The 13,378-nt window shown below is 39.0% G+C and overlaps 1 protein-coding gene across 1 annotated transcript; it reads right to left on the bottom strand.

Annotated features, from left to right (window-relative positions):
• Window positions 1–6,635: 6,635 nt before the first annotated feature.
• LOC104504667 (cysteine-rich venom protein TEL1-like) lies at window positions 6,636–13,149 on the bottom strand (the record flags this gene model as incomplete). The annotated part of the gene is made up of 7 exons (XM_010158393.1): window positions 6,636–6,737; window positions 7,736–7,824; window positions 8,535–8,629; window positions 9,195–9,340; window positions 9,877–9,967; window positions 11,205–11,336; window positions 13,088–13,149. Coding segments are annotated over 7 exons (717 nt in total), but the record flags the coding sequence as incomplete, so codon positions are not given.
• Between the last annotated feature and the right edge of the window lie 229 nt (window positions 13,150–13,378).

Genomic DNA, 13,378 nt, shown 5'->3' with positions numbered 1-13,378 from the left:
GTGCCTGCTTTGGAAAAAAAAAAGCAGGGAGGAGATTCAAAACCTGATTTTGATTGGGAAAGTATTGCACGTAAAATGTGTCCAGACTTACCAAACCTTCAGATGTGAGATGTTTGCCTCTTTTCCTTTATCTCACATATCCAGATTGCTCCCAGATCTTCATCAGGATCTTGCCAGATATTAACTGACTTTCTCTGACATATGCTGTTGTCACAACCATTTAGTAGGCTCTTTGACTTACTGAAAGTATTTATGGTTAGAATCTTGTATCATTAGACTTTCATTGCCTTACGGATCAGGATGGTGAAAACAAAACTTGATTTTGAGTTAGTCTACCTGTAGATGTGAAGTCTGTATTCATATAGCAATGGACCATCCTGCCAACTCCTTCCTAGCTGGATACACAGTGTTCAGCAGCAAAGGAGCTTTTTTGATTACATTTTCAATATTAAAAAAGAAATTCTGAAGGACATGTTTTGCTGCTATAAGCTTCTGTGCAGTAGAACCTCTGACAGAACAAAAATGTTGGAAGGTAAGACTTCCTCACACCTCTGAGTTGACAAAAATATTCCCATAAACTAATCTAACATTCAGACTGCGCTTCAACAGTCTCGAATCTTGTGCTCCTCATTAGGCTGAGGAAATACAAACAGAGTCAAGCATAGGAGTGAAAAAAATTTCAAGAGGGCTTGCCTGTAAGCCACAAACTGGGGATGAATGCTGCAAAGGACATCTAGAACTTCTGCTTGAACCGTACAATTAAGCTGTTCCATGTGATAGATTTCCAGGATATTAAATATTCATACAAAAGCTCAGTTCTCTTTCAGATTTATTGCTTTTAATCAAACACAGTTTTGCATTACTAATGCATTACCCCCTGTACAATAAAAAGGGAAGGGGGAAAAAACCACTAACTTAAGAGTCTAGTTCAAAAAAATACAAGACATTTTCATGTTCTGATACATTGTTGGGTGAGAGAGGAAAATTTCCTCCATCATAGGGCCAGAGTTTCACAGCCACATCTGTACAAGAGTTGAATCCATTCTTGCTTTGAAATTACTGGTTTTATGTAAGTTCTGTGCTTCAGACACAGTAGTGTTTAGAAATTCCCAGTTACTCCTCAATATTTCAATCCCATACAAAAATCACAAGGGCTACATTTCAACTTTTTCCAAAATAAACAGCTGTCGACCTTTCAGGAATCACTTTGTGGGAAACTTGAGTTGTCATATGTGCCTGCACAAAGAATGCTGTATATCACTCAATAAAAATAACATGTTTTAACATGTCTTCCTTTGTTTTCTTCAGTATAGATGTCTGGAATATGTTTACATTGGGAAAGGACCTTTTAAAGAAGACAGATGAATAGTTATGCATGCCCTAAAATAAAAATTGGTGTTTTAAAGTCAATAATAAGATATAACATCTTGTGTTTCATTCAAAACTTGTTAACAAAACAGATAAAAGCCTTGATTTGGTTTTAGTTTGGCAGCTTGTGTTTTCCTCCTTTACTTCCATCACCTTATGCAAAAGTGGGAAAAAAGAGAAAGCAGAGGAGTGTTAATGATGAAAAACAGACAAAGAAAAATGCTATTTGTTTTGAAATGATCATCCATTACTGTAGAAAAAAACCCAAAATCTGTTGCTAAACATTTGAAAGAGTCATTTTCAGTCACACATGTGTTGAGCTTTGGGTTGCCCATCAGTAACAGAATAAATTGTTAACATAGGCCACTTCCTTAATGTATGCAAGAGTACTTCCATCCCAACTTTTTCCTAAAAAATGCCTTTCTGCAAGACTTGCTACTGATGCCGCTGTCAGAATATGTTTGTTAGTCCTAAGGAACAGCCCCGTGGCTGCATTGCACAGACCCAAGTCCAGACGACTGAGCACAGTGACCAGCTCTTGAACCTTCAGACATCACCTGTGGGTCAATGCAGGAGGGAATGTCATTTCCTCTCTTATATCTCCTGGTGCCTCATGTCGCCTTGACTTGTGGTTAAACTGAGATATAATTATACTGGAGGTGTGGCTGTCAAATGTGATATTATAATTAACAGGAATTAGTGCTTCGTAGACTCTTTCTCAGCATTCACTGATTAATGTTCCTTGCCCCGACTATGTCAGTTTATCTCTGCGCTGCAGTCAGTGAGACTGAAGCACAGAGGTTAAATGTCTTGCTTGCAGCCCAGAGCAGAGACAGTAGCTGTCAAGTAGCTTCTTATTCTGAAAGCCCGTCTCCTGTTTTTCACAGTTCAACTGTGGCCCTTACACTCAGGGAGATTCAATTTTTGGCAGCCTGGCCTAGAAGAGGTGGGAGCAGCCCAGGGGTGGGGAACATCCTTATCCTGTCCCTGCTCTGGTGGCCCTTTGCTGCTTGGTCTTGCTCAAGCATCTCATTACAGTTTTGTTACTTGGGCATTAAATAGATATCCTGACACCAAAAATTTCTAATAAGATGTCAAAGTTTCCAACCCTTGCTTTCCATTTAGTATAAAGTCTTAGCTTTAGCTACTTAATCTCTTGTTATTGTAGGTATGATGTGTTAAGTGAGGCAAGATTTATGGAAGAGTTCTCTCGATCATAGAGATAGGTAGAGAAAAACAGGGAAGATTTAGGCCCATGACTCTCTGCCAGACCTTGAGATACCAAAAGACCTTTCATTTTGCTTGGGGAGAGGCTGATTCTCAGGCAGCCAAATTTTATAAGGTGACTACTGCAGTTTGGTGTGTTTTAAATATCAAAAATATTCTTTCTTCACAAGCCATAAGACTGCTAAAGTTACTTCATAACATTTGTTCAAAACTCCGTGTTTCAAGTCCTTGACATGTAAGTTAACTGCTGAAGAGCTCTTACATCATTCTCACTGATAAGACTTGGACTTGTACTGTAGTAGTTGCTCTTATCACCTCTCGGCATATGTACGTGTGAGTATATCTGGAACCAGAATAGAAACTAAGAAATTCTCAGTGTTACTAGCTTCTTGCCTGAACTACACCTAAAAATTAGCACAATTCTGTAGATGTAACCTCATCACATACAAAAAAGCAGTACCGCAAAGGAAACAACTCTCAGGGCATAATTATAAAATATATGTTTGTGAAAATACAGGCAGAGAATGGAGAAAAATATTATTTGACATGCTGGGTCTCAGTGAATGTCATATTCCTTTTACCTCACTTGTATATGGGAAACTCATGTTCAAAAGTGTGCTGGTTTTGGCTGGGATAGAGTTAATTTTCTTCACAGTAGCTAGTATGAGGCTGTGTTTTGGATTTGTGCTGAGAAGAATGTGGATAACACTGATGTTTTAGTTGTTGCCACGTAATTCTTGTATTAAACAAAGGACATTTTCATTTTCTCACACCGCACTTGTGTTCCCAGCTTCTTCTGGGAGGAGACAAAGCTAGGACAGCTGACCCAAACTGACCAAAAGGACAGTTAATGCCATAAGGCATCATGCTCAGTATATAAGCTGAGGGGACTTGGCTGAGGTGGGTTTTGCTTCTTGGGGATGGGCTACTGATCACTGGGTGGTGAGAAATTGTTGCGTTGTGCATCATTTGTTCTTTTATATACCTTCATCAGTCATTACTGTGACAATAACTATAAAATTATTTATTACTATTATTCCTATTCCTATTCCTATTCCTATTCTTTTATCTCAATTTGCTGTCCTATTAAACTGGTTTTTATCCCAACCTATAAGGGTTTTTTTTTTTCCAATTCTCTCCCCCATCTCACTGGGGTGAGGGGATGAGCGAGCAGCTGTGTGTTGCTTAGTTGCTGGCTGGGGCTAAACCTCAGTAAGAAGCATCTCACACCTTCCAGGGACATGAACAACTAAATGGAATGACCTAAGCTCTCCTTGAAGTCTGTACTGAGGAAGAGGATCATCCAGGTACCATCTCATCTCACCTGCTATTTCTTCTATTGTACTTCAATAGGGAAGCAGGATCTTTTGAAATTCCCTATGAAAGTAAGCAGGCTAATGCCTGGATACCCTGCAGTAGCTCAGCAGGATGCATGATGCTCTAGGGTGGCAGTTCATGATGTAGAAGATCTCTTCCAGCTCCTGCTGCTGCTGTGCCTAAACACGTGTACCCAGACATCCAGAGCACAAAAGCTGGCTCACTGGGGTGGGAGCTCTCTCAGATATCTCTGATAATAAAATCATTCTTCTTTAAATATTCATTGGGCCAGAGAAAGAGGGAGGAAAAAGAAAGTATGTACCTGCAAGGTTTTTTAACACCCATCTTCTTGGTTGTAAGCAGAAACTAAATCTTGGAAAATATCCTAGAAAACACCTGAGACTTTTGCCAAAATTATGTATCCTCCTGTAACAGACCTGAGGCTTTATATCTCAGTATTTTCTGAGGAAAATAATTTCTCAGGGAATTCTCACTCAGCTTTGGTTTTAATTGCACTTTCTACAAATATTGCTGTGGTTGTGTAGTGGCATATAGTCATGATGTTGAAACCGAGCTTGAGGCAGGTAGAAAATCAAGGCTACCAGAATTAGTCATTGACATCCTAGAAACCATAAATTGCCTTGATTTGATGGTATAAATTACTTTGATACGTAGTAATTTGGCCAACAGAGACAATATGAAACAATGAAGGGGAAGAAAGCGCTGCCAAATTGTTTCTATGTGTAGTGACTATTTATTCATCCATTATTAGCTAAGAAATTCTATGCAGGCAACTGTTAAAATCAGGTCAGGGCAGGCCTAGAGCTTCGATTTCTAGTAAAAGGAGAAGCCATTCATACAGATAGAAAAATGAAAAACCGATGCAGGCGAATGTTTGGGTATGGTTCACCCTCTTGTGTTTTTAACCAGAATTGCAGTCCTATGAAGAAAATTATTTTTGTTGTCTGAAATAGGAAGGGAAGGTGGTAAGTGGGATCAGTCATGCTCAGGGCTAGTAGATGTGACTCAAGACCTGTGGGAGACCAGCACTCACCTTGAGGAGCAGCTGGTGATCCGGTGGGACACCTTAGCGCACCCCACATAGCACCAAGCTGTATCTCTTGGGAGTAGTGTCAGGAGGAGGAGTAGTGGGAAGGACTGTCTCTGTTTAATGAGAAGATGCTGCTTGAGATATTTATTTTTTAACATCTATCAGAATTTATGAACCATAATAACAAAGAGCTTTTGATTCCTCTGTGTCTACTTTTTTACTGATGTTTGAAATATAAAGGGGAGATAAAAAGGGTGAGAAAAAAACCCGTGTAAGATTAGTATGAAATACTTTATCAATGTAATAATATTGTGAGTAGCTAAAGAGACATGATTGTGATAGTGCCCCTCACTAAATGGGTCAGAAAGCTTCTCTATATAACCAATGCCACTGACAGGTAACAAATCTAAGTGCTCAGTTCTGGATCAACGCAGATACACAGCCCTTCGAAGTCATGCCCTACATCGTAAATAGCCTGGAAAGATCTGAAATGAAAAACCTCACTCAAGGACATGCATCATTACCAGTGATACACAAACTAACCTGGTACTGCAACCAAGTGCAGCAGATCCAGCTAAACTCCCCCTCGGCAGGAGCTGGTGGCCTGCCTGCAAATTGAGGTGGGAGAAGGCACATCCAAGGCTTTCAGCTGAACTTAATCCTCTTGGAGAGATCCTAGAGGTGTGCACTGATAGGGATTGGCATGAAAATGTTTCCTGGGAAGTTACGGAGAAAATCAGATATTTTGATGAAGATTTCTGGGGACTTGGATCTGCTGATTCTTCTTGTTGTTCTTCTTGCAGTATTTTTTTCTACATGTTGCAATATGAATTTCAAGTGAGTGTGGTACTGACCCATAGGGAGGATGGCAAAGAACCTACATACCTCTTTCTTTGTATGAGTGCTTTTAAAACGCTTCCTATTTCTTGAATGTTGGTGCCATATGACAAAAATAATCATTTATCACCTGCATACACAACCTTATGTTTAGGCTACAGAGTAAAGTTGGCAGATTCAACGTGTGTCTCTTATTTTATCTGTACAAAAAAATGCATCACTTCTTGCTTTGTCTTTCGTTTCCAGTTTCATCTCCATTAGCATAAAATTATTAAAAAGTCTTGAAACATCCATAAGAAACTTTCCAAATGAAAAAATTGATTGATAAATAACTTCAATGAAAAGCTCTGTTTGTGAATGGGTGGTAAATCATGTATTTATTTATCAGGAATACATTCCATTCCTAATCAAAGAAAAGGTAACAGAAGAAAGCTAAGTGGCATTTAACATATTTTGTTAAAAACCTTGTGTTCTACAAGTGTGTTTCCCATTAAAAAGAAATGAATCAGTGGAAGATCCACTGCATGGAAAACCACAAAGTAACATGTTGTTAGCTTAAGGGTGATTTCTACTAAGTCTAAAATAACACCAGAAGTTATTTGTGCTACTAGACTTACTTAGGACTGAAATAATGGTGAAATTTCAGAAGAAAATGTTACCTGTAGGTCAGGCTGAACTGATACACTGAGAGTGAATACACTTCACAGTGAGCTCTATTCTTTCCTAGAATAAGTAAGTAAGTAAGACATCTCTATTCTTTCCTAGAATAAGTAAGACACGCAGCAGCTATAAGGATATCCACCAGGACATTATACGATTTGAGTGGTGCATCTACAGGTAGCAGGACACTTCTCCTTCACCAGTGAATGGTTGCAGCTAAACAAGATTTTCAGATTTCTGCAGTTGCCAAACAAATCTTGATACTTGCAGGGGTTGGCTAAAATAAAGCAAACAGAAACAAAACCATGAAATATTAACTGAAAACCAAAACCTGGTCTCATACTTCTGCATTTAAAAAAAAAATTTCCAAATTTTCATGTCTATGTTGTCTTTGTGCTTTTGCTCTGCTGTTAAAATTGCTTGAATATTATAGAAAAGGCAATACAGGCACAAAGGTGGTATCTTGTCGTTCCCATCCATCTATTTGTGTGCTTTGACCTGCTCCACATGGAATTCTGCATAACTCAGGGGTCTGTGCTGATCCTCACATACATGCGAACATGTGAGACCTGACAACCTGTTCATGCCCTTAGATGTTGAAGTACATGAAGGCAACCTGTCTTGGTCTTTCCAGAAGATGGCAGCAGAAGATGGATGGTGTGATAATGCACCTGTTCCTCAACAGCAGCAAAATTTAGCCATTTTCAAAGGACGGCTGATGTTGGAAGGGACCTCTGGATGTCATCTGGTCCAAGCTCCCTGCCCAAGATTGTGCCTGTTCTGGTGGGATATTTAACCACTGCTATTTCTGGGAGAAATTAAAGGGACAGTTCTAGGACCTGCCCTCCAGATTAGTAAGAGGGAAATGTGAAAAAATAAAATGCTGCAGAGGAACTAGATTATTATGTCATATTTGAGGGGGCCTACAAGGAAGCTGGAGGGGACTTTTTACAAGGGCCTGTAGTGACAGGACAAGGGGTAATGGATTTAAACTGAAAGTGGGGAGATTTAGATTAGATATCAGGAAGAAGTTTTTCACAGAAAGGGCGGTGAGGCAGTGGGACAGGTTGCCCAGAGAAGCTGTGGATGCCCCATCCCTGGAAGTGTTCAAGGCCAGGCTGGATGAGGCTTGGAGCAACCTGGTCTAGTGGAAGGTGTCCCTGTCCATGGCAGGGGGGTTGGAACTAGATGGTCTTTAAGGTCCCTTCCAACCCAAACCATTCTGTGATTCTGTGATTCTATGTTTGTTGTAAGGAGGAGAATATATCCACTTACTGCAAAGCCCTCTGTCACAGTGGCCAGGACAGTCTGCACATTTTGGTCCGCTTTTGTAAGGTGTGGCTATTTGCATTATGTTATTTCCCCTGAAATTTGAAACACAAAACAAAACAAGATCAAAGTGAAGCTCTGAGCTATTAACAAGAGTTTATGTTATTTATCACAATGAAAGGCTTTCAGAAGTTTTTGGATAAAATAATTTTCATAGACAATTGTGTTTTACTTTCAGATATTCTTAAACTACAAGAACTTTCATTTTAATGAGGAGGGACAATAAGGATTAAGGAAAGAAAATTAATTGATTATTTGCCTTTATATAGCATTATTGGTTAAAAAAAAATCTTATGTTCTTCCTAGTTTTGATTTTCTAATGGCTTTCAAGTGACTGCAGCTTATAAGGAAAGAACCTCAGCAGCCTCCTTGTGACATGCAGCTGTTTCAGATGTGCTCTTTTCCTCTGTGAATATTCATTTGCTGCTGGCTTACATTTTGCATCAGATTTACTTCTTTGTGGTCAAACTTATGGCAGGGTTTGTGCATGATGTCTGATCCTGACAGACAGATTTTTTTTTGTTTGTAGGCTAAAATTTCCCTGATGTCTGTTTTAATGTGAAATAAAATAAATATTAGTATTTAACCTCATGTTAAATCCAGAAATCACATTGATATTTTCAAAATGATAAATGCTTAAAATAAACTGTAATCATTTTATCTTACATGACCAATGCACTGCAAGAGTTTTTGAATACACATCCAGAACTATCACATCTTAAATGAATAAAAAGACAGTACATACGCAGGACAGTACTGGCAGACATAAAAGTAGTTGAATTGGTTCTTAGGACAGTAGGCAACTGCACATCCAATCTGGTAGCTGTTATACCAGATTAGCTGTAGAATTAAAAATAAACACATTATTTCAGAGTCAAGTTTTATTGAATTCTCAGCAATGAGCTCACAAAATGGCAGAACCAGAACATTTGGGTTTTTTTGTCTATTTAGTTTTTAAATTTACAGTTTAGGTGTCAGAAAGAATAAATAGGAAAATTAATTTACCATGTCCTCCAGCTTCAAAATGTTTTGGACATAGTTTCTGGTAACACCAAAGTTTAAATTAGATTATTTTCATCATAGATATTTTGTTTTGACCATTCTTAATCAGGTATTTCAATCCTCATATATAACATATGTATTTCCAAATTGAAGGTATTAGATTTTTTTTCTTCTACAGAATAATGTTTCTCTTCTGGACAGCTCTTCCTACATACTGCTTCCATTGCCTCAGAATTAGTTTTTAATTTAGCATTCATCTTTGGATCATAGTGTGAATGATAGATAATGATAATGGTTTGGTGACAGTGATAATTTTTTTTCTGATAATAAATATCTCCCAGCTCCCTTAAGTGTAATCCTGTAATTCTAGCATATCACTGCGGTTCTTTTGAATTCTCCATACCTGAGTATAACTCTCAATATTGACGTGTTTCGCAGTTGCTCCAAATCCATACTTGAAATTGGAGGACTGACTGTACCAGACTTGAATTGTTTCAGCCCATGTCCTTGGGTAAGATGATAGTAATACATTCTCACCGCAGGTGATACCTGAAGTAGAAGTGAGGTCTTTACTTACGAGAGAAACAAACTGTAGGGTTGGAGGTCGGACAGAGAGGTTGTAGCTACATCCTGAAGAAAATCTCTATGATGCCAACATATTTGCCTTGTGATTTTTAAGAAGAGGATAGTACACCTGATCCTAGGAAAGCTGCAGGATATGTTATTCTGATTTTGGTGTGCTTTCAGTCACAGATACTTCTATAACTGCCAACTGTTACACAAAATATCTGAACTTAGTCAAACCAATAGTCATCTATTGTGCTGCCTTGTCTCCAGCAGGAGCCAAAAGTGGACACTTAAGGGTAAAAAAAGCAGGACAAGTATATAACACCCATCTCTCCCAAATTCCAACAATTTGTCTTTCAGGGTATTTGCCTGACAAAGATGATAATTTTTTGTTTAATAATCCTCCAAAGATATTATACAACAAACTAAAATTTAGCCCCGTTTGTAGTTCACATGCACTGGGGTCATCTGCAAATTGTCATTAACCCATCAGCTTAGGCTCCTTATTTGTCATGTACCATTAATGACTCTCTGGTCCCTTGGGCTGATTTTCATCCCACACTTATTTGCCCATTTCTGAGCACTTTTGGCAGCTTTCTCACTCCACACCTGAAAGACACAAAGGAAGAAGTATCCAGGTCACAGATCAGTTAGCGCAGTCCGTGAGGGAGAAGAAAAAAAATGGGGGGTGACTTGGGCATTGTGCGTCGAACACTCCTGTGGTCCTCAACAGAAAGTAGAGGAGTCATGCTGGTTTATACTACTGGGGCATGGGCACAACATTTCTTCAGCTCTTAAAAGTTGTAGAGCAGGTTATTTTGCACAGTATCACATAGTCCTCATCTCCAGACAGTCCTGATAATAGGAATCTTGTAACATATGACTGCTTGCTTTTCGCTTTGTGTCTGAGTCAACTTTGCAGTGTGCAGTGCACTAAAATGTATACAACTGATTTTCAGCCCAGGTGCAGCCAAGATGTAATGATGGAAACCAGCTGGACTCAACCTGGGGAGCATTTGCAAGTCTTACCATGCAGACTTAACCATAAAACACTGACCAGCCTATGGGATGGGGGTAACGAAGAATAGCAGGGGTGACGGGGATGCCAGCAGTGGTGGGCAAAGCAAGCTCAGCTGTGGACAGATGGGTAGGCAGATCTAGGCCTTTTTTGCCCTCCTGTGCGCGATTCAGAAGCATCTTGCTGCTGGTGCTCGTGCTCCACCTTTGTTTTACACACACTTTCCGTCATCCAGGGCATGATTTCTCTTCATCTAAGGGAGGTGCTTATCACACAGACTAAAGAGTGTTATTCATAATCTGAGAGCCGTTAGTGCATTTTGTACCTTATCCCTGGTTTAAGCACTTTTTTCCCTGAAAAGGCTCCCAGTTGCTGTCTGTTGCAATGAGCAGACGTAAGGCAATAACTTGTGACCCATTGTGCAGGCTGTGTTAACATATGCTTGACAGCAATAAATAGATGTGGCTAGGGCAAGCCTGTGTTTTTAGCTCCTGTAGTGAAATAACCCTAGGTGTGGGACATTTCTAATGCTGCTTAATTGGGTTTTGCTAAATGAAGACTCTAAGGCATGTCGGTTAGGAGAAATATTTCAACTAGTGCTTGTGGTCCATCCTGAGAACATTGCAATGATTTTACAAGTGCTTGCAGCATAAAGTTGTGCAAAATTAATCATGAATCCTGCAGAAACAAAGGTATAAAGTTCTTTTTCTTTCATTTCAATCCCAAAGCACCTTTCCTGCCCCTTCTCTTCACTGTGTGGGTTGTTTAGATGGCTACAATCTTCTGCTATTTATGTGGGAAGAAGCCCAGCTGCAATGCATAGCTTACCATCTTCAACATGTTCCTGGCTGTGGGAATTACAGATCTCCTTATTTCATTGTGCTGCTCGAGGATCAGTTTTTGGTTTTGAAACTTGAAATGAGGGAAGGAGAAAGTGTCCATTTGTTTATACTGAAAACCCTGGGAAAAAAAAAAAAACAAACAATGAAGTTACCAGTTATCAGAAGTTTAATAAGCAAGATGAATTATGAGCTTCTTGTCAAAATAAAGCTTCTTGAAAATTCACAACTTTCCTTTATTGGTCCTTCTATTCTTATGATAGCTGATTTTTTGATTCCTTCCTTGATTTCAACTGCACTTTTCGCTAGGAGATGTGACCCTAAATTAAATTTATGGATAGGAATTCTACCTTCAGATGTTCCACATCAAACACAGGGAAAGCTTAGCTCTGGAATCAAATCTGAAGACTGGTTTTGATCTTTCATTTTCACTAAAACCATCCCTAGCTCTTGTCTCTTGTAAGCTCTGGAATTGTGTGAAGCTAGATTAGAATTTAGGACTGGTTGCAGACGATCTTCTTAAATACCTAAGGTCAAGAAAGCAATGAATGATTTATATTGTCCCTTGCATAGTGACAGGTTAAGAATCTTTGCAGAAAAAAGGGTTGCAATATTTTTGTTTTCAGACTATAACATCTTTCAGGAAAAGCTTCTTTCCAATTAATGTACAAAAATGAGACCTCTCAGTGTAAGTTAGACACCTGCACTCCCTTTGTCATCTCTTCCTTTGGAGAGGGCAGAGCCAGCTCATCCCACAAAATCTGAACTCCTTTTTAGGACTGGCAGAACCATTCTGTACAAATACCTCTTTCTCCTTCCTTTGTAGAGAGAGGCTGGCAGAGATCTGGACAGCTACTACTTTGATGCTTAAGTCAGTGAGATGAATTTCAGTGCTGGTGTGATGGTCTCTTTTGTAGACACTGATCGATCTTATTAAATTTTAGATACCTGTACCATAGATATAAGTATCTAGAAGTCATCTCAGTTTGCCTTTATGGTCAATGTGAAAAGTATAAAATGAGTGAGACTGGATTCTGAAATGTGCAACTACTATGGATGAGTCCCGCTGCTTTGCACTCAGGGCTCAATTTTAGGTTTTAAAGGCTGTTGTCAGTGGCTTAAAACAGCACCTATTGCCATTTGAAATGCCCATAGAGCCCTACTTAGTCTCAGACTGTTGCTCCAGAACAGTACAGCTGTCTGTACAGCCACCCATGGATGGCTTAGATACTCTGGTGGGTCTCAAGCTGCGCTAAGACACTTCTGTTCGGGCAACTGAACCTACCCCATGAAGTGTCATATATCCAATTCAACTTAAGACATTTGCAGTGGTAGAAATAACATCTCATCCAGTTATTTGAGACTGCTGTTATGCTCAGATAAAGGAAGCAAGATACTTAGGATACAGTTGACACGAGATTTATTGATGAAAGAGATGATTGGCATGCATGGAGTACTTATTTCTTTTCATTCATTAATAAGCAGTTCTTGACAAATAGCTCACATTCAAGTGCCTATGAGGTAGGCCTTCTGCATCTTACAAGATTAATCCTTTTTAAGGAGAGGTGAAGATTAGCTTTCTGATTCTTAACTGAACTGTTTTAGAATAGCTTTATTTCATAATTTTTGGAAAATGAATTTTTAAAATTGTTCTTGTGAAGAGAAAGACATTTTAGTAGGCAGAAAAGATATTTTCATACAAAAATCTATGGGACAAGAGTTCATATTTATTGTCTTATACCAACATGTTAACAATAATTTCAACCCTGAGTTGTAAAGCTCTAGAGATCACTAGCTCAGACTATGCCATATCAGACATATATATACAATGTGCTCAGATATTCCCTCTTTTGAAGAGAGCAGTGCTCCTACCTGTACATCAGACTGGTGTAGCAAAGCTGCCAGGAAAATGATTGAACTTAGTAGATCCATTTCTACAGAGAAAACAAACAAACAAACAAACAAATCAAAAAACGTTAATCTCTGTTGCATAAAGTTGTGCAATGTGGTAGGTAACCAAGACACAGAACAGTGTCAAGGTCAAGCCTGCCAATCAGGAGACTGTTTTAACTGGTACCCAATACAGTTGAATGTGCTGAAACTGTGCAAATTAGCATGTGATGGTGCAAGGGCACCACTATCTCGTACAGAGAGATTTCACCT

The sequence above is a fragment of the Eurypyga helias genome, unplaced genomic scaffold, assembly GCF_000690775.1.
Source record: "Eurypyga helias isolate BGI_N326 unplaced genomic scaffold, ASM69077v1 scaffold13839, whole genome shotgun sequence".
Lineage (NCBI taxonomy): Eukaryota > Metazoa > Chordata > Aves > Eurypygiformes > Eurypygidae > Eurypyga > Eurypyga helias.
This window is presented reverse-complemented; position numbering and strand designations above follow the sequence as displayed.